The sequence below is a fragment of the Barbus barbus genome (assembly GCF_936440315.1).
Source record: "Barbus barbus genome assembly, chromosome: 41".
In the NCBI taxonomy this organism is placed as follows: Eukaryota; Metazoa; Chordata; class Actinopteri; order Cypriniformes; family Cyprinidae; genus Barbus; species Barbus barbus.
In genome coordinates, this window is record NC_136719.1 from 1,462,332 (window position 1) to 1,484,858 (window position 22,527).

The window sequence follows — 22,527 nt, forward strand, 5'->3', positions numbered from 1 at the left end:
GATATTTTGAAGAACGTGGGTAACCAAACAGTTGCTGGTCCACATTGACTTTGATAGCAGGAAACATGGTTTCCACGTTCTTCAAAACTGCATTTGTTCAGCAGAAGAAAAACTCATTCAGGTTTAAAACTCATTTTGAGTGAGTAAATTATGGTATAAATATAAAACCCATGACAGAATCGACAGACAGATAACAGAATTGTTATTCTTTAATGTTAACAACAAAACGCAACGAGAAAAAAAGAATAACAGTACTCTTGACTGAAAAAAATAGAGTTGCTTTAATAGGAATCAATCTATATAGAGTTGTTGTTATATTTGTTCATTCAATTTCATTGAATGCTCCTGCTAAATATGCCTATTGTACCTGAAAATAAAGCACCGTTTATTTTATTTGTAGATTATGTGTATTTATAATGTGTATCTTTGATTCATTTTTTAATAACAAATAAAATAATGACAAAGATTTTTATCTTCGCCCACTTTGGCCTAAATATCCACCATTCTTTTTTATATTTTGTTACTTTGAAAGGCTTTGTCTTTATAATAGGGAAGTTAGTTTGGCTGTACCATGCAATAAAAAAAAAAAAATTAGTAAACTACGTGACACCAAGACCAAAAAATGTGAGCGTGAAAGTGAAAGCATCCAAACAGCTTACCGGTAATACCGGTTTTGGCACAAGTTTAAAATTTTCTCATCGTGACATCCCTAATTATGATATGCTGTTATGCAATATACGGTTAAATGGCTAGTAAAGTAGCATGATTTTTTTCAAGTATGTATTAGGAATAGATGGGTATGAAAAAAATCATACTATTTTACTAGCCATTTCACAGTATATTGCATGTTGTGCAATATAGGCAATTTAGTGTGAGGTACCGTGGAGTTTTTTCTGTTTGTTGTCGTCCTCGTGTACGTGTAGCTGCATGGGCATGGTTGGTTCGATGCTCGCCAGGGAAACTTTGGAGGACTCCCAGATCATACTCAAAGAGCTGAAGTTATCAAACTTCCTGCCCTGCTGGTCAAAGGCCGCCACATCCAGCTCTGGGTTGTGATAATTGGAAACCGGCACCTACAGAACAAGCACAAACGCTCCTGAACTTCCTGTCATAATAAGACTACATCTATGTCTGAGAGTTTGAGCGCTCACCACTTGTTTGTTCTGCTGCAGCAGAGGGCAGGACACATCCAGCTGAGGGTTCAGGTATATGGGCGTCAGTGTGAGACGTGACGGAGGCGCGCACACAAACCTCACCACAGCCGGCTCCACAGCAGGAAACGGGTTCATCACGGTGGGATGGTTTCCGACCGTCACTGCTAAGACCTGCAAAGTCACAATTATTTGAGTATTTCAAGCATATCAGTCCACATTCCTAGAGGATAGCGGTGTTAATTTCGTTAATGAAAACTATGACGAAAAATGTTCGCTGACAAGCTTTTTTCCCATGACTAAAATGAGACGATAATAATGTCAATAAACGATAAGCGTGACTATGTCAACATGCAATATTGTTGACAATGAAAGATGAGACTAAAATGTATTTAAAAATACAAATTTCACCAAATTCTCTTTTTATTTTCATCAAAAAAAGGAGACAAAATATTACTCCAGACTGCTGTTTTAATAGAGAAATATTATTGCAATTTGGAGTTATTGGATTTAGCCTACTATTAAGAATTTTTTGTTTGTATTACCAGTTTTCATAATGTAGACCGAGATACATAAGTTTTACATAATAAATAGCCTATAATACAATCAGTACAATAGGTGTGGTAAAATAAACCATGTGTATGAGTTGATATTCTATTGATTTGTGCTGACTGGTGAAAGTGCATTACCTGAAATGATTGTACTTGAGCAAAAATATGTTTTATCAGTTTAACCATTATACAGCATGATGAAAATGTGACAGATTTCACTGACTAAAATGCTCAGACGTTTAGGGTATACTCTTGAACCGTGCCCGAGCTCGTTTGACCTCCAAAGCCCGGTTTGTTTGACTAGTGTGATCGCTCCATGCACGGTTTGTTTAGCCGGCCCTGGCTCGGTTGGAAGAGGTTGGGCTTGGTACACAGGTAGTGTGAGAGCTAACCGCACCCGAGCGCAGAACTTATGATACATGCAGCATGATTGCCTGAACATTTCTAAGCACCAAAAGTGATAGATCTGTTAAGCAATACTGTGAGAGGGTCGCATGTCACCACGTCCCAAACACTCAAAATAATTAACCAAAGTTAACAAAATTCACTCCACTGTGCTGAACGAGAGCTTATGAAGTCGTGATTATGAGTTTGTTGTATTCAAGTGAATAAAATGTAATATTCCATTGGTTGATAACCTAAGCATTCACTGCACCAGATACGTCAGCCTGATACGATTCTGGAATTTGGGTCAAATGCATGCTTATTTCACTGTTTATGATACATAAAATATGCTTCAAATGCCCATTTATAAATATAAACGACAAGACAAGGTGCTGTAGTTGTTGGAAAAAAAATAAAGAATAAAGAAAAGCATTGACAGCAGCAATCGTTGTCCCCCTCCAACATGTTTAAAGTTTATGTCCCGACTAAATGAGACAATAACTAAAAAGTACATAGGACACAGGACTAAGACTCGTTTAAAAGACTAATACTGCGTCCCAAATGACGCACTATACACCATGTAGTCAACCATGTAGTGCATGAATTTTATAAGGTTATTTTGTCATTTATAATCGGAGTATGATAGCCCCGCCCCCTTTGCGACGTAATTCGCATCCAGTTCAAGTCACTGATGCTTGCGTACAGATCTACCACAGGCTCTGCACCCTCCTACGTCCACTCACTATTACGAACCTACATCCCCTCCAGAAGTTTGAGATCTGCTAGTGAGCGTCGCCTTGTGGTACCATCACAGAGAGGCTCAAAATCACTCTCCAGAACATTCTCGTTCACCATTCCTGGCTGGTGGAATAATCTTCCCACCCCTATCCGGAACGCCGGATCTCTGGCAACCTTCAAGCAACAACTTAAAACTCATCTCTTTCGGCAGTACTTGACTTCATCCTAAACTCAAAAAAAAAAAAAACTTTCCCTCTATCTTTCTCTCCACCTACTAGTTTGTACTTATTTGAACAATGACTGAGGCTTGGTGTTACGAGCACTTCCTCTGTCTGACTGCCTCTTCAAGATTAATGGCTTTTTGTATTCCCCAATTGTAAGTCGCTTTGGATAAAAGCGTCTGCCAAATGACTAAATGTAAATGTAAATGTAATTAAAGCTGTGACGGTTGAGTGCATGAAGTGTCCAACATTCCACACTTTTTTGGTTAAGTGCATCATCCTGGTATTTAAAGTGCACTCTTTCTTTTTTCAGGGTGAACGCACTACTTGCTCTATTTATACACAATAGATTATATATATTGCGCATAAGTACGTGATTTGGGACGCACCATAAGACTAAATTGAAAATGGCTGACAAACTTAGCACTAGAGGATAGTCCACAGGATATGACATCACAGGCTCCTCTGACCTGTTCTCCCAGGGCTCGGCATGTGGCTCTGACCAAATGGCTGGAGTATGTTCGCGAGGCGGGTCCGTACAGAGACAGAGCGACGCTGCTGTGGTCCTCAGCCGTCAGGTTTCTGAAGAACTTGGAGGGCTCCAGCACCCAGGGCCGGGGGCCTCCTTCAAACGTCATGTCTTTAGAGGAGCCTAACGTCACCACAGCCACAGACACGGGGTCAATTGGCTGTCAGGGAAAACATGCATGGCCATCAAATCACTGCCCACTGATCCTCCTCCAGCTTTAAAGCACAGCGCATTTAAACACTCACCCTGAGAGGGGGGTAGGCAGCAATGGTGATCTTTGCACTGAGGTGGACATTACCATGGGTGTAGCTAACCAATAGGTTGGTGTAACTGGGGGTCAAGGCCTTAACTCGAACCCCACTGCAGTGGCCCTGACCTGGGGGAAGTCGACCTGAACACACACAAACACTCAAAATGAATTACATAACATTGTTAAATCTGCAAACAAACATTGAAATCACTCTGAACACTGAAATCGGAAACTGAGTCAGAACAGCTTGTGTGACCTTTGCCATGTTCATATTTCATGATGAATTATGCACTCAGTCTGTTTCACAGGCTCTTGTTCGTTTTCACACATGAAAACTTAACTAAGCAGTGGTGGCCAATCCTGTTCCCGAAGATCCACCTTCCTGCAGAGTTCAATGCTAACTGTGACCCGTCTGTAATTATCAAATGCTACTGAAGATCTTAATTCAGAGATGGTCCTGTTATTGGGAGACACCAAGGGCTCTGCCATTGAAGAAAGCTTAAATGCAATTGTGATTTTTCTGGTACAGATTGTAATTGTAAGCATTAAACTATCAAGACTTTTATTTTGACAGAAACCACAGGAAGCCCTTTAACCTTTTTTTTTTTTTTTTGGAAGTATGGGAAGATGTTAATTTCCAAATTAGGAGCAGATGCTTTCCATAAGACGACCATAAGACTTTCGATCACACATTTTCAATGAAATCTGAGATTTCTGTCCCTCCATTGACAGTTCACACAAATACCACTTTGACACTTCAAAAATTCATAGAGATTGTAAAACTAATCCATATGAACTGTGTGGTTTAGTCCAAATGTTCTGAAGAGACTCAATCATTTTATGAACAGATTTATTTTAGGCTTTTATTCACATATTTACATTGATCAGTAAACAAACTCAACCGTACTTGCTCGACGCGTAATAAAAGATTAGGTTGAGCTTCCAATTGCCATAACCAGTGTGTGCGTTTATGAAGGTTTATATCTGAATAAAAGCCTCAATTAAAACCGTTCATAAAGCGATCAAGTCTCTTCTGAACATTTGGAGTAAACCGCACAATCCATATGGAGTTAAAGTGGTAGTTGTGTAGACGGTCAATGGAGGAACAGACATCTCTCAGATTGAATTACAAATACCTTCATTTGTGTTCTGAAGATGAAGGAAAGTCTTACGGGTTTGGAATGACATGAGGGTATGTAAATGACGACAATTTTAATTTTTGTTCGAATTAACCCTTTAATATTTGTCTGTTACTCTAGTAACAGGCTTCCTTCGGTCAGCACTATTTCGACAGCCCTCCTAACTGTACTTTTGCTCTATGGAAGCTCATCTTCAAAACCTCTGCTTTTTTGTTCAACACAAGTAAGAAAATCTTCTAACATCATCTCGACTCACCCTCCATTAGCTGAAAGACGCCGTGACTCTCCATGTCCACCTGCATGTCGAAGTGAGAGCAGTCACTGAGGGTCACTCTCTCTCCGGCCAGCTGACCGAAGATTCGCAGCGGCAGGTCCAGACTCAATCCCACGCGGGCCTCCACCACACACGGGCTGAACTCCATCCCCACCGGCTCGATCACATACACCTGCAGCAGCACACAGCAGGTTAGCTCAATATCTACACTGCACATGCTCGTCACTTAAAAATATCTAATAAAATCCTGGAATATTCAATCCATAACAGTAATTTAAAACAATCCTCATTTGTGACCCTGGACCACACAACCAGTCATAAGGGTCAATTTTTTTAAATTTGAGATTATATATCATCTGAAAGCTGAAATATAAAATAAATAATATTTCCATTGATGTATGGTTTGTTATGATCGGACAATATTTGGCTGAGATACAACTATTTGAAAATCTGGAATCTGAGGGAGCAAAAAAATCTAAATATTGAGAAAATCTCCTTTAAAGTTGTTCAAATTAAGTTCTTAGCAATGCATTACTAATCAAAAATTAAGTTTTTATATTTTTAACAGTAGAAACTTTACAAAATATCTTCATGGAACATGATCTTTACTTAATATCCTAATGATTTTTGGCATAAAAGAAAAATGTATAATTTTGACCCATGCAATATAGTGTTTGGATATTGCTACAAATATACCTGTGCTACTCATGACTGCTTTTGTGCTGCAGGGTCACATTTGTACATGCATGATTGCTGGCATCACCTTCATGTCTCCGTAGTGCAGCGGGTTTCTCATGTCATGGGCGTAAATCACACTGACTCCAACGTCTCTGACCGTGGTCATCATGCCTCTCACTGTGACTGTGGCGACTGCGGAGTTAGTGGATGTCCAGCTGAAGTTGCCACTTCCTCCAGTCGCCTGAAACAGAGGCAACATCACATTAACCTAAAGATTCAACCACACCCGGAAAACTAGATTCAAACTTTATTTCCTCTCATGCAGGGCCCTATGATTTCTGTGATGCCGAAAACACAGACGGAATCCAGTCGTAAAAATGGATTTTACTGTACAACGCGGAAAGTCACGGAATTTGCCAAATTTTGGATGAATAAATCAAAAGTAGGTCAGTACGCTTCGATCAAAATATTATCTGTGAATATTAAGCTGCAAAAAGATTCATGAATCATGCTTCTGCGCATCTCTGTGTGAATGAATGTTTCCTTTACTACACACACTAAAGCACGGGACGCTCGCTGTGTTTTCAGCCTCTGCCACCTTAATATAGGAGTTCATGAACACAAGCAATCTCTAGAACTGCTCTGAGAGTCACTTCATCAGCATTTTACAGTTTCTTTTGAGTAAATCTATGGTCATATCATAAACAGACACCTAAAGATCTTCACATTAACGCTATAACTTGAAGAAACAGTGACAGAAATTACTTAATATAATGATAGTACTACTACTACTAATAAAAATGATTAAACATTATTTTTAAAGGAATATTTACCAGAGAAATTATTTACCAGAATTTAACAAAATAAAACATTTCATAGGGCCTTAAAAATGTAATTTTTTGTTAAACTTTTAATAAACTGCTGTTTACTACTGTAAGTTTCATGACTAATTAATTAGACATGCTTTTTGATTAATAAAATTTAACCATTAAAATAGGGTCTAGAAAGAAAACAGGAACAAAACGGAATTCAGAAACATTTAAACATTTAATTTGGGAAAAATGGAATGGAAAATAGAATTTGAGAAAAAATAAACCAAAACAGATTCCATAGGGCCCTATTATGCAATTAGACGATGATGTCTGATGAAAGAAAAGAACACTGTCAGACACCTTGATGGTGTACTGGTACGCTCCCTCTTTAGGCTGCCATGGGAATGTGAGGATGGCGGGAGTGAGGACGATGGGGTCGTAGATCTCCACGTCCTGCTCATTACGCACAGGAACAGAGAGTGCGTGGACACTTCCTGCCTGAAGACACAAATGAGGAGACCATCAACTACAACAGCATCAACCCAACAACACTGAACACTGGGAAGACCCTAAATGCTTAAACAGGAGACAAAAACCTACTTGATCAACAACCGCTTTCAGCGTGCCATCAATGATGGTCTGACCGCGCTTCAAAGCTTTCACGTGGTGGTAAGATCCATTAACAGACGAGACCAGCATCTCAAAGTACTCTGTAGGGAACGTGGTTTCTATTCGGATATTCTGTGAAAACATGAATGTTTAATCATTAAAAAAAAACTACCACAAGATGGGAATTTAATTTACACAAAATATAGGGAAACTATTTGTTAAAGAATCTTCCAATGCCATGTGTTCAAGAGAACAGAAGCTTCACTTCCAGGAAAACTGAGTTGTAGTCATTGAGGAAACCAAACCACTGTGTGTTTTTTGTTTTTTTAAATAAATGTAATAAATGACTTATGGTTTAGCGTGCACTTCCAAACCATCCTGACAAACTTCATGCCTGTGAGTGATTAGTGGCAGATGTCTTATGTCTGGGACGACAACAGGGTTGCCAAATCTGCATCTTCCCACAGAATTGGGATCATTTTAAACGGTTGCCGCAGGTTGCTTTTCTTTCCCGCTAAAGGGTTAAAGGTTTGACATATTGCATATCTGAATGAAATGTTTTTGAAATATTTTACGCATTTTATTTTCTACCAATGATAAACTGCACTGTAGGAGCCTTTGAGCTCCTGTATGCTTCTTTATGCTGCCAATGGATAGACAAAAATGACGAGAGAATTTTATTCAATATCTTCATCATGAGGATGGGTAAATGAAGACAAAGGTTTCATTTTTGGTTAAGTAACCCTTTAATTTAACTTGTGATTAACTTTTCAGATTCTCCACTAATACTGAAATGAGAAGAGGACTGATTTAATTCCATGACATTGAAAATATTCAAAACCAAAGACATTTCAACATCCAAACCTGACTTACATCAGACAGATAAATCTTGTGTCCTGATTTATCAAACACTTCAATGAAGATCTCATATTTCCTCCCTGTCTCAAGGACCCAGCGATCCTCAGGATGAATCTTGAATGCTAGAACACAAGACAATAAAAAAGCCTTTCATTACACTATTTCAATCAATTACTCAGTGTTATTCATTTAGTAATCAATTTAATAAGATTACAAGTTGTCAAAAATGCTGAGAGTAAGTTTTCTTCATGCAAAGCTAATGAAGAGACAAACCCAAGTATCCAGGCTCCACGACATAGATGGTGCTGTTGGGAAGTCGGGAAGCGCCCTGCATCCCGAGACCTTTACATTCAGAATGAAGGAAACCTCAGAGTAAAGTTATCAAAGCAACTGATGCAAATGCACAGTCATCTCTAAACATCCCATGCTACAGAAACACCCCTATCTTCAGGAAAGAAAATCTCAGAACGCTACTGAAGCTGGGAAACGTCAGCATGTTTGTCGCTGGTGTGAAGGATACTCTTGTGGTCCAGCACGATGTTGGTGTGTCCATGCTGAAGCGCAAACACCGTCGAGCTGCTCTGGTCCATGTTTGCCACGGGGGCATCTGGGTTTCCGTGAGGGGCGACCACACTGTTCTGAAGGTGAAGCTCATACTGATCACAGGGCATGGACAGCTCTGAAAGAGAGAAGGACACGCTCAGAAACAGACAAAGCATGTCCACTGCAATAAGAGCCAACATGGCCAACCTAAAAAAGACGTTAGGGTCCGTTCGCTTTTTTCTAGGGATGTACCGATACCGATTCTGGTACCGATACTTGGATTAAAACTAAATCGTAAACATAAAACAACATTTATAGGGGCATTCACTATAAACATTTATTTTCAAGCATGCACGACTATGGCGAAAGTGAAACTATGGGCCAGAGTGAAATGTGCTTGGCTGTACTGTACTTGTCCCTCTCATTCTGTACTAGTACAAATACGTGCACATGCTTGCTTCATGTGTGTTTCTGCATTATAGGAGTCGCTTTGGAATATAAATCACAGCACGTTTTAGATGAAAAAAAGCTACTTATATTACTGAAAGATTTATAACGAGTGGTTTCCTGCATTATTACAACAATTAAAATGAATTAAAACAATATCAAATGTTTTGATAATCTAGAGCAAGGGTGTCCAATCCAGCTCCTGAAGGGCCACACTCCTACAGTGTTTAAATGGCACTATTTCATTAGAGCAGTTTTCATTTAAATCAGTTTAGACCCTTTTATTAATTTGATTTTGAAAATCTTTTTTTAGCAATGGATTACAGCCTTTTTAGTTCATTAATTTTGGCTAATAATATAAATCACACTGCACTAACCGATAAAGAAACTGATTCATTGCTGAATTAACGCAAGTTCACCTGTAATCTTTCCCTGCCGAATCTTCTGGACTTTGTATTTGATGGAGGTGCCAGCAAGCAGATAAACGTCATATGCAGGACTCAGAAGGATGTTTTCCAGAATCAGCAATCTGACCTCAGCAGCACCAACATCCTGAAAAACAGTTAGAAGAGTCAACCACAAGTAAGCCATGTTCAGAAAAACACCTTCACATATTCATCTCTGTTATAACATTCTCAAAATATGGCCAATAATCTATTCGTATGAAGTGTAAAAGCAAGTACAAAAGTGGCACCTTGTAGACTGCTTCTTGTATTTTGGCTTTGAGTTTGGCATGGCCGGTTTTGATTCCTGAAACTAGGATGATATCTCCCTGATGTCCCACTCGCTCCATCTCAGAAATATACGCAGGAGGAGTGTACGCGGACTCTGAAAACCTCCACACCCTGGAGACAGACACAGTAGACACCATATAAAACTAAAAACAAGGATGTGAAGGATAGCTGGACGGTCTCATTTTCATTTTCTTTGTCACCAGGAATGGTTTTTGGAAAGACGCATCTTCAAAAGCTGAACCGAATCCAGTAAACAGATTTTATTCCTCACAGCCTCGTTGTCATTCATGAATAATTAAAAGGATAGTTCACCCAAAAATCTGACTACATCTTTTACTCACCCTCATGTCTTTCCAAACCTGCATGACTTCCTTTCTTCCATAAAAAGATGATATTTTGAAAAATGTTGTTTTGGACTCTGAATTTCATTTTGTGGACAAAAAAACGGTTGAAACATTCTTCAAAATATCTTCTCTTTGTGTTCTACGAAACGGTCTTAAAACTTTGGAATAAACTGAGGATGATTAAATGACAGAATTTGTATTTTTGGGTGAACTACCCCTTTAAACATGGTGTCCAGCCCAGCTAAAGGATAAAATCCCTTTATATTGAAATACAGATTAATTTCACCTCCATATGCTGAAAAAAATAAAGTGTTTATGAATATTCAATTGTAACTAGTCAAACATGAGGAAACTGGAACAAAACTGGATCAAAGCCTGATTTGGTCCTCATTTGACAGATGTGCTCTTACTGCAGGGTGTTGTAGGAGTCGGGGAAGCCGGCCATCTCAGCGTCCTTCACGATCGTCCACTCAAACAGCAGACTGGCTAGAGTACTGAAGGTGTTTCCTGAAGACAGGAGGAGGAATACTTTACCCAGACTGCACACGAACAGCATGACACAACCCTTCATCACTGTCATCCTGGAAGCCTAAAACGGTTTAATGCGTGCAGCGTACAAGCAGAGGTAACAACAATGCATGCGGTAAGTGTTATAATGCTTAATGCCAAACACTGTGTTCCTTTAAAGAAAAAATATTTGAATAAGATTTCGTTTCCAGATCGAATTAAATTCCATGTTTTTAGAAAAACACTCTTGTGCTAATGGTTTAAGTTTAATTTCTATAAAAAAATATATGCACGTGTACACATACACGTGTATATATTAAGACACATATATATATATATATATTTTTTTTTTTTTTTTAAGTAATATTACTTAAAATCAGTTTTTAAATATCCTTCAAAATTAGTATTCAGTAAAATTCCTTATATTGGGCTCCACAGCATGTGACATTATGCAACCTCAACAAACCCAGTTTTGTCATTAAAAAAAGAAAATGATTTGATACTTTTAGTAATGTATTGTCCATGACAGAGTATATAAATAATAAAATATTATTCCACACAATGTATTTTGTATATGGATGCACGATATTGGATTTTTGCCGATATGCCGATATTTTTACTCATTTTGGGCGATACCGATATATTTTCTTTTGTTTGGAAACAACACCAAATCTCTCCTGTGCAGAAATATTTTTTATTTTGGTTAGTTTTTAACAAAAACTTGTTACAATTAAATCAACAAAAATAAAGTTTTGACATTACATTGCATCTTTCTGATATACAGTCAGGTCCATAAATATTGGGACATCGACACAATTCTAACATTTTTGGCTCTATACACCACCACAATGGATTTCAAATTAAACGAACAAGATGTGCTTTAACTGCAGACTGTCAGCTTTAATTTGAGGGTATTTACATCCAAATCAGGTGAACGGTGTAGGAATTACAACAGTTTGCATATGTGCCTCCCACTTGTTAAGGGACCAAAAGTAATGGGACAATTGGCTTCTCAGCTGTTCCATGGCCAGGTGTGTGTTATTCCCTCATTATCCCAATTACAATGAGCAGACAAAAGGTCCAGAGTTCATTTCAAGTGTGCTATTTGCATTTGGAATCTGTTGCTGTCAACTGTCAAGATGAGATCCAAAGAGCTGTCACTATCAGTGAAGCAAGCCATCATTAGGCTGAAAAAACAAAAACCCATCAGAGAGATAGCAAAAACATTAGGCGTGGCCAAGACAACTGTCTGGAACATTCTTAAAAAGAAGGAACGCACCGGTGAGCTCAGCAACACCAAAAGACCCGGAAGACCACGGAAAACAACTGTGGTGGATGACCGAAGAATTCTCTCCCTGGTGAAGAAAACACCCTTCACAACAGTTGGCCAGATCAAGAACACTCTCCAGGAGGTAGGTGTATGTGTGTCAAAGCCAACAATCAAGAGAAGACTTCACCAGAGTGAATACAGAGGGTTCACCACAAGATGTAAACCATTGGTGAGCCTCAAAAACAGGAAGGCCAGATTAGAGTTTGCCAAACGACATCTAAAAAAGCCTTCACAGTTCTGGAACAACATCCTATGGACAGATGAGACCAAGATCAACTTGTACCAGAGTGATGGGAAGAGAAGAGTATGGAGAAGGAAAGGAACTGCTCATGATCCTAAGCATACCACCTCATCAGTGAAGCATGGTGGTGGTAGTGTCATGGCGTGGGCATGTATGGCTGCCAGTGGAACTGGTTCTCTTGTATTTATTGATGATGTGACTGCTGACAAAAGCAGCAGGATGAATTCTGAAGTGTTTTGGGCAATATTATCTGCTCATATTCAGCCAAATGCTTCAGAACTCACTGGACGGCGCTTCACAGTGCAGATGGACAATGACCCAAAGCATACTGCAAAAGCAACCAAAGCGTTTTTGAAGGGAAAGAAGTGGACTGTTATGCAATGGCCAAGTCAATCACCTGACCTGAATCTGATTGAGCATGCATTTCACTTGCTGAAGACAAAACTGAAGGGAAAATGCCCCAAGAACAAGCAGGAACTGAAGACGGTTGCAGTAGAGGCCTGGCAGAGCATCACCAGGGATGAAACCCAGCGTCTGGTGATGTCTATGCCTTCCAGACTTCAGGCTGTAATTGACTGCAAAGGATTTGCAACCAAGTATTAAAAAGTGAAAGTTTGATTTATGATTATTATTCTGTCCCATTACTTTTGGTCCCTTAACAAGTGGGAGGCACATATACAAACTGTTGTAATTCCTACACCGTTCACCTGATTTGGATGTAAATACCCTCAAATTAAAGCTGACAGTCTGCAGTTAAAGCACATCTTGTTCGTTTCATTTGAAATCCATTGTGGTGGTGTATAGAGCCAAAAATGTTAGAATTGTGTCGATGTCCCAATATTTATGGACCTGACTGTAGTTTATTTATAGTTATTTTCACAGTTATTTTCACAGCTTCAGTGTTAACCCTAACATTTTATTTTAAGATTTAAGATTTAACATGGTCTAAAACAAGAGTTGTAAAAATTCTGAAAATCTTTTTGAGCTTAGGATTTATTTAAAAAAATAAAACATATTACACATTAATGAATAAATCGGTATATATAAGTGTCATGTTTGTGATTTTTTTTTTCCATGCTTTAAGCTATAGCTTCTGACCTTTAAATCAAAACACACTCATTTTATGACATTGTTTCTGATTAAATAAAGCAGTAATTAGTCTAAATGTTATTTGTGTAGACTATTTTACTTTTAATTTCATTAGAAGTAGGCCAACAGCGCCCCCTACAGATTAAAACTCCTTACCGAGTGGGCGTTAGGACCAGGGGGAGGCTGTCACTGCTGCTTCTGCACGTGCTATTACTGTTTACTCTAGGCGCGTTCGACTTGCGCAGCACAGAATGATCACTTTATGACATCGAAGTACCGCGAGAGCGATTCTAGTGCATCCATCTGCTCTCGCAGTACTTTGATGTCATACAGTGTTCATTCTACACAGCGCTGCTTCAAGTCGAACGCGCCTAAAATCACACACCGAACGCTTCATTCTGTAGGTGCTTTCACAGATTAAATGCAGTGATCCAAACGAGTGAATCCTCTTATCGGCAAGAAATATCGGCATAATTTTTCATATCGGGTCGATGCCGATATTTACATTTAAAGTCATTATCGGCCGATATCAGTCCAATAATATAGCGCATCCCTAATTTTGTAAATTGTTTTCAAATGATGTTTTTTTCCATTATGATTTAAAAAACCCTGCCCAAAAGAAATTTAAAGAATGCTAATCAGAGTCTGTGTATTTAAAACATTAAAACATTAAATGTTTTAATTACATTTACATGTATTTTTAAATCAATAAAAACCCCCCAAAAAAATGGCATGTTAGTTTGTAATGAATGTAATCTTGTTTATATCATTTTAGTTGGATGAACACAAACGATAACTTTTGCTTAAATTTAAGGTTTGAGCCGAGTAAAAAAAACTGTAACATCTTAATTCCTACAGGAATGAGAAAGCAACACCATTCATCAGATAAAGCCAGATGTACATCAACTACTGAGCATGAATACAATGCACAGGTGAACTGAACAGAAGCATTCACTTTCTGATTACATTCTCCATTTCAATTAGTAAATAAAACCGATATGGTAGAACACAACAAAATTATTTCCTCAAAGATGGTAAGTCACAATTACGTTATAAAGTATTGTTTTTGGTCAGTGGTGATACAAGCTAAGCACCAATGAAAGTGAGCAGATCTGAATGCACTCACCCTCAGAGTCCAGTGCATGGATCTTCAGCTCCAGCGGCGAATCCTCCAGATGAAGCTCTCGCGTGGTGGACACGATCTGGATCTCGCTGATCACATCCACTATAGCATCACAGCGCAGCACCTGTCCGGTCACTGACACACACACACAGCACAATCATCAGCAGTGTGCACACAGATGGACATCTCCTCTGAGACGATGGACAACAACTGCTGATAGCACAGCCAAACCACAACAGCACCATTAGAGCATCAGTGGTCTGTACAACTATATTTCAAGTCCAACAAAGTTATAAGACAGTTTGTGAGGAACAGACAGAAAGTCATGTTATTATTGATAAAGGTTTGTTAGTAGCTTATTGGAGTTAAAGAGAGAAGTTGTGAACAAATTGTTGTTTTGAGTTGAGGTGGGAGTGAGGAGCGCAAACATTAGACCGATCCAGCAGCAGTGGACAATTATCAACATATACAAATTTACAAGTCACAAAGTTATAATATATATTAGATGGCTTGTAATATAGCACACAGGTCATTCAGACTATTTTTATACATTAATGGTACTAATGCACACCTTCCTGAAGCTCAAAAGCTCAGTTCACTGTAAGGTCATAGAAAAGAACAGCCAGTAGATTCTACGAAAACTCTTCTTGAGTTCCTAGAAAGTCATACAGGTGTAGAGTTAAGTGTTAGAGCTGCACGATTAATCGTTAAAAGATCACGATCTCAATTCAAATACCCACACGATCTAATTTCTAAATGACAACGATTCGCCCGTGTCTATTAAAACTTGAAAAAACTCATACCGGAATATTCAAAAATGCTGCTGATCCAGAGAGCAGACAGTTAACGTGTTTAGGTACGAAAAAGCTTCACAAACAGTCTTTTCAACTACCAGTATTATTTCTGTCTTACAGTCATTCATAGAAATACTGGGATAATAATTTATAGTTCGGCTACAAACATTGATGTCTATGGTAGCGATCAAAATAGAGCCACTCATCTTTCGAAAGTAAGTGGCGCTTCAAATAACGTTTGTGTCGATTGCATCGTTTCACCACTAGGTGGCGACAAGTGACTTAGAAAATGTATTTGTCATTGAATCATTCATTCGAGATTTGTTCAAAAACACAGATTCATCCATTAATGAAACAACTGAGGTATGAGTGAGTCATTGAATCATTAATACAAACCAGTTTTTCATCATTTTAATACAAAAAATTGGTGTATTAAATGCACTATTTTAAATACATATACCCCGGGTTTCACAGACAAGGTTTAAGACTAGTCCTAGACTAAGATGCAAGTTTATAAAAGTTTCTATAATGTTTATATAAGCAAGTTTCTAAAAATAGCTTAAATGTTTTAATTGAACTATGATCTAATCCTGGCTTAGTCTAAGCCCTGTCTGTGTATTATATATTAAAATGTTTAATAATTCATTTAAATTAAACACTTAGAGTGCAGCAATTAATATTTTGTCACACATTATTTTGTTTAGTTCAAAATCGTGATCTCTATGAGACAGAATCGTGCAGCTCTTGATCACGGAGTCATTCAAACGATTCTTTCGAAACGGCTGACTCCTTCAGGAGCGAATCAAACGACTGTTTTTAGGAATGGTTTAGTGAATCAGTGATTCGCCCAAAACAACTCGGATTCGGATTCGAACCCAGAAACGAATCAAAAACAGCACTCTTGCTCGTGTCATACTGCCGAACTGTCAGGAGCATTTTTGAAATTTCCAAGTTAGCAGCATGTATATTAAAACAATGTTAAAAACAAATATAGAAGAACCAAGTGCAAAGCCGCTTTGTTGATGAATGGAACTGCATTCGTGATCTCAAAGATGCTTCCAGAAACTAACTATTACACCTGTTCTAGTTGTGGTCAAATGAATAAAACGGCGAGAATATTTCCTTATAAGACATTATGACGTTGAATAAGTGATGCTTGAGCTGCTGTTTTTTAAAATGCCATCAGATGGTGTAAATCAGACCCTTTCTTCTGATAATCTGCAGCATGAACAACGACGTGCAAACTGAACTGAAGCATCGGGAATCACCCAATAGCATATAAAGCGTATACACAGCCTGTACGACACAGAGCACAGGAGAAGACATTTGGCAATTAACTTGTAAAGTTTCTGCTGGCATGCATGTTCAAACGAACGTTTTAAACAGTGTTCCTGCCGTGCATACAACATATCTTACGGTACTAAAGTATGGATGATACTACCATTTAAAAAATGCAATGGCACCGCAGGTATTTTTAAGCTTTATCGCAACACTACTGTAGTACTGGTATATCATGCAACCCTATACAGGTGTGGGACCATATACAAGTGAGAGGAGTCGTCAGCGGCACTCACAGATGTCCTCGGCGAGTATGATGCTGGTGAGTCTGGACGCCTGCGTGGAGCGGGCCTGAAGAACTGCTTTATGAGAGCACTGCCGCTCATCCACATCCAGCGCCTCTATACTGGCCACCTCCGGCCTGTTAGACGACCTGCGAGAGAGAGAGAGAACACTCTTCACTTACTGGCTGAGCTGGGAAGAGTAACAGTTTACAGATTACCCCAATGTAATAACTATTTTAATTACTTTACTAAACTTCTAACAAATGCTTTCAACTGTTGATCATTTAGAAACATTTAAAGCAGGCCGGGGTAACCTTACAGTAGACTTCACTTGAATTAAGATCATAAAACATTTCACTTAAAGCACAGCCACCACAACATCAGACTTTAGTGCCTCTTTTTACTTTGAGATCGTTCTGAGATTAAAAACAGATTTAAAATCACAACCAAATCTAGTTTAATAGCTTTTATACTTTTTTCAAATCAATTCTTTGCATAGCTATGACAGGAAACACTGGCATCTAATAACGTCTTTAAGCATCTACACAAACCCAAACAGGAAATAAAGCAGTTATCAAATAAGCATGTGTCCTAAACTCCTGAAACATTGGTCTCTCATATTTTAAAGCAGTCAATGCAATTTATGAAAGAAATCAATCATATCCGTTTGTGTGTAAAAAATATTCAGATGTTACTCCATTTGTAATCGTTAACATTTTCATAAGTGTAATTTAATTATATCTATTTTTCTCAGTAACAGATTACAGTTGCATTTATTTTGTAATTAAGTTACATGTAACTAGTGACTCCCCAACACTGTTTCCTATGGGTGGGTTATTAAGGGGGGGTTAAGGTGCAGGAATGGGTCAACAGTCTAATTATAAATGTAATTACATAAATTAATTACAGATGTAATCGCATGCAGGTGTTTTATAAAATATAAGTGCAATGTAAGAACATGTACACGATAAGTGCATTGTATCAAGTGATTCATTTAAATGCACGTAGTAATTAAGGCCATCTAATATAAAGTGGGACCAGCATCCCTCACAACAGCACCACGTGCTTCATCTTTACACAAGCAACAGCTTTACTGTTACTTTATCATTCATAAGGTATCCACCATGTTCCTTGTACTGTACCTTCTCATTTGGCCTGTCACGGACTACATGTTTGATGTTACAAGGCATCTTATTAACGAGGTAAGGTATATTATATATATGTGTGTGCTTTATTACATTCTTAATATAGCAGTATTTCTTAATGACTCTGTAAGTATATGCTATATTCAGTGCACTTACCATCGATAACATCCTTCAGTTGCTTCCAGTGTAAAATTAATCTTCGTGCCTTTGGCAAGAGGTAATAAAACTTTAGGTATGTTGAGTTTGGCCGCGTGCGTCAAACTGCAGATGAAGGTCAGAATAACGAGCGCACGAGCGTTCATCATCTTCACAGATTCACTATTCACGAAGATATGTCAAGTCAAGGTTATGAGATAATTTGGTTTCTCCAGTAGCTTCATGCAGAAACTCAAGCTCCCTCCGCATCCCTCAAAGCACTGAGCAAGTGTCAGAAATGAGCAGTGCGTGCATCAGACTACCGTTACAGCAGCTGCACGCGCACTCACTGTCACCGGCAATACTACTTTCATTATTGCTGCTTCATAAATTCAGCGCTTCAGATATTTAAACAAGAACAAAAACCGTGGAGATTTAAAATATAAGTCCGAAAAACGGGCCAAAACTTTAGGCGGAGCATGCAAAAATAATATTATGTTTTGAACACATAGTAGCATGGAAATACCCGCCGTGGTAATGCATGCTGGGACATGCACTCCGTCATTGTGAAAAGAGTGACGAGTTTCCTTAAAGGTACACGGTACTGAAGTGCAGACAGTGTTGGTTTAAAAAAAAAATAGTAATCATTCACAAAATATAGACGTATTTTAAATGAATGAATAAGAGGTGCAGACACAGTTTCATTCTGTGTCTTTACAGCGGTCCTTACAGGCCTGTTCCAGAATCACATCATTGAGAGTGCTTCTAAAATTACTGTGGCTGCTCTAGAAATGCTCTAGAAACTCTAGTTTTTCTCAGTCGCTTTGATAGCCTACATTTCAACTACTTGTTCAGCCTCCACATTATCTAGTCACTTTTAGGTATCATTGAACAAATTGCAAATGGGTTTTACATCTGATTTTTTTTTTTCACATACAGATTTAATTGACTTAAATCAACTGCTCTAAAACAGTGGCTCCCAAACCTGTTCTGGAGGCCCCCAGCCAGGGCCGGCTTTGCCGACAGGCGACACAGGCGGCCGCCTGGGGCGCCATCTGCTGGACGGGACGCAAAATTGCAGAAAGAAAAAAAAAAAGTTAATTAAATGTATGTATCGTATTATGAAAGCTGCGCACACGCTGTACACTTTTACTGTGCACTGTCCACACTGCTTGTATTTGTCCATTTCTTTTACTAGATTATACAATCCTAAAAAACGACTGAGTCACTCTGACAGCTGTCAAACTCACGCGCGTTGCTCGCCTTGGCACTCTCGCCTTGGGCACCAAATAACCTAGAGCCGGCCCTGCCCCCAGCCCTGCACCTTTTGTATGTCGCCCTCATCTAACACACCTGATTCCACTCATCAGACTGCAAGAACTAAATTGGGTGTGTCTGATTAGGGAGACATCCAAAATGTGCAGTGCTGTATACATGTATATGTGTAGCTAAATTCAATTTGAAATGTAATATGTAAAATGGCAATATATTTCTTTATTTAAATTTACATTTTCCCATTCATATGTGCAACCTTTAGTGCAAAATGAAATGGAAAATTCAATATCATTGAAATTTGCCATTTTCTACACTAGTTTTCATATGTAAATTAAAAACATATTTTAAAGCTTTATAAGTTACAAAATGAAAATGTATTACCCAAATTGATTAGATATGTTTAACATGTTCAAGCAAAAACTGTAGCAAAATTATCATTTAACTGATGTTTTTCCTAAATGCATTTATATTTAGAGGTAGGACACTTGGGATTGAATTTTCATCGTGAGACCGCGTGATAATTGTAGCAAAATTCAGTGCGAGTTTCAAAATGTATTCAGAGCCAAAGGTGCAGCATAAGAGTGATTTCAATGTCTTTCTTAAATGCATTGACACTTTTATATGACGTTTCAATTGCAATTTCATTAACTAGAGTGTATACCCCACGATGAATATAGTTTAAGTCATTGTGGATTTGAAAATGCATTCCGGGTGGAGCACCCCCCCCAGCTGTCAATCATTACATCAAGGTGGGGCTCGGCAACAGGACGCATGATAGACACTGTCAATCGTTGCTTTACTTATTGCTCCCAAATTCTCTCTTCCAGTCTATGTCCCCCTCGACTCCGGTTCTGCCGGGAACTTTATTTCAGGAGACCTCTGTCGCCAGCTCGACCTAAAGACAATCGCCACCAAAACCAGTTACCAGGTCCAGTCGGTAACCAGCAAACCTCTAAGCCACAAGGATGTCTGATCCAGTGCCGGCCCTGTTCATCTAAAGATTGGACTTTTGCATAAGGAGGAGATCCACCTACTGGTTCTGGAGGGATCCATGGCAGATATCATTCTCGGTCGACCCTGGTTTGCACAACATGAGCCACATATTTCCTGGCAAACTGGTGAGGTCCTGAAGTGTACCAATGTTTTCCTGGCTGCTTCCCTCATGTTCCTCAGCCCACCTCTCTCCGTGTCAAGACAGTAGCCTTTAATTCCACGTCCATAGAAAGCCCTCTGGAGAAACAATCAGTGTCCATTCCCGCCTGTTACTCCCACTTCAGTGACGTGGTTTGCCCGAAGAGGGCCTCCCAGTTACCTCCACACCGGCCATGGGACTGTGCAATAGATCTTGTACCGGGTGAGCCAGTGCCCCGTGGAAAGATTTATCCACTCACTCCCAGAACAGAAGGCCATGGAGGAGTATACTGAGGAGGCGCTTCAGCAAGGTTACATCCGTCTGTCGACTTCCCCTACTGCTTCGAGTTTCTTTTTTGTTGCCAAGAAAGACAGAGGTTTACGACCTTGCATCGATTACCGGGCACTCAACAATATAATGGTAAAGTTCCGTTAACCCCTTCCTCTCGTCCCAGCGGCGCTTGAACATCTTCGCGGAGCCACCGTGTTCACCAAGTTGGAGCTTCGCAGCGCTTACAACCTCATCCGAATATGTGAGGGGGACGAGTGGAAAACAGCATTTGTGACCCCTACTGGCCACTATGAACTACTTCATCCTAAACTCAAAAAAAAAAACCTTTCCCTCTATCGTTCTCTCCGCTTACTAGCTTGCACTTATTTGAACAATGACTGAGACTTGGTGTTACGAGCACTTCCTCTGTCTGATTGCCTCTTCAAGATTAATCGCTTTTTTTATTCCCCAATTGTAAGTCGCTTTGGATAAAAGCGTCTGCCAAATGACTAAATGTAAATGTAATGAATATCTTGTCATGCCATATGGCCTTGTCAACGCCCCCTCCGTATTTTAAGATTTTCTGCATGAGGTTCTCTGGGAGTATCTCCATAGATTCGTGCTGGTCTACATTGACGACATCCTTATCTACTCCCGGAGCATGGCCGAACATCGCCAACACGTTGCGGAGGTCCTGAAACGCCTGAGAGATTACCAATTATTAAATCAAGGCAGAAAAAATGCTCCTTCCACCAGTCCTTGGATATTACATCGATAGCGGTGGCATCCAGATGGACGAGGGGAAGGTGGACGCCATCAGAAACTGTTCCACTCCTGCTACCATAAAAGAACTCCAACATTCCTGGGATTCTCTAACTTTTATCGCAGGTTTATCCACAATTACAGCACCATCACCAGACCTCTTACCAACCTGCTACGTAACAAACCCAAGTCTCTAGCCTGGACACCAGCCGCCTCTGAATCCTTTAAGAAACTTTTGAGCGTTTACTAATGCGCCAGTCCTTGTACATCCAGATCCCAGAAAGCCGTTCATCGTTGAAGTTGATGCTTCCACCTATGGAGTGGGTGCATTACTGTCTTAGCAGCAGGGGACACCAGCGGAACTCCATCCATGTGCCTTCTTTTCCGTAAGCTCAGCCTGGCGGAGAACAACTATGATATTGGTAACCGAGAACTCCTTGCCATCAAACTAGCCCTTGAAGAGTGGAGGCATTGGTTGGAGGGAGCGCAGCATCAGTTTACAGTTCTCACTGATCACAAAAACTTGCAATATCTAAGAGAGGCCAAGAGACTCAATTCTTGCCAGGCCCGGTGGGCTCTCTTCTTCACACGCTTTAATTTTACAATTTCCTATCGTCCAGGTGCCAAGAATGTGAAGGCCGACGCCCTGTCTCGTTTCCATGCCTCTGAAGAAGTCAATGAGGAACCAGAATCCATCATCCCCGAAAAGCTCATCTTAAGCCCCATTCAATGGGATTCCAGTCCATTCACCTCCTCCAATGCTTCCACGGCCACTCCACCGGGCTGTCCACCCGGCTTACAGTATGTCTCCAGGGCTCAACGCAAATCTCTCATCCGATCAGCTCATTCATCTCTGGGCACTGGCCACCCAGGGGCCAACAACACCCTCTCGGTGCTAAA

At 39.5% G+C, this 22,527-nt stretch overlaps 1 protein-coding gene across 1 annotated transcript in view; it reads right to left on the reverse strand.

Annotated features, from left to right (window-relative positions):
* Positions 1 to 18,758, reverse strand: part of LOC306860967 (nuclear pore membrane glycoprotein 210-like) — a 57,012-nt gene extending 38,254 nt beyond the window's left edge. Inside the window, exons 1-17 of the mRNA XM_079402990.1 lie at positions 18,210 to 18,758; positions 16,921 to 17,057; positions 14,556 to 14,687; positions 10,673 to 10,769; positions 9,879 to 10,029; positions 9,604 to 9,736; positions 8,715 to 8,873; positions 8,468 to 8,536; positions 8,210 to 8,316; positions 7,328 to 7,468; positions 7,088 to 7,225; positions 6,001 to 6,156; positions 5,220 to 5,409; positions 3,820 to 3,965; positions 3,516 to 3,734; positions 1,152 to 1,325; positions 881 to 1,073 (exon numbers count right to left, since the gene is read on the reverse strand). Of these exons, the coding sequence (XP_079259116.1) occupies positions 881 to 1,073; positions 1,152 to 1,325; positions 3,516 to 3,734; positions 3,820 to 3,965; positions 5,220 to 5,409; positions 6,001 to 6,156; positions 7,088 to 7,225; positions 7,328 to 7,468; positions 8,210 to 8,316; positions 8,468 to 8,536; positions 8,715 to 8,873; positions 9,604 to 9,736; positions 9,879 to 10,029; positions 10,673 to 10,769; positions 14,556 to 14,687; positions 16,921 to 17,057; positions 18,210 to 18,358 (2,491 nt within the window). The 5' untranslated portion in view covers positions 18,359 to 18,758. The remainder of the gene's footprint in view (positions 1 to 880; positions 1,074 to 1,151; positions 1,326 to 3,515; positions 3,735 to 3,819; positions 3,966 to 5,219; positions 5,410 to 6,000; positions 6,157 to 7,087; positions 7,226 to 7,327; positions 7,469 to 8,209; positions 8,317 to 8,467; positions 8,537 to 8,714; positions 8,874 to 9,603; positions 9,737 to 9,878; positions 10,030 to 10,672; positions 10,770 to 14,555; positions 14,688 to 16,920; positions 17,058 to 18,209) is intronic.
* Between the last annotated feature and the right edge of the window lie 3,769 nt (positions 18,759 to 22,527).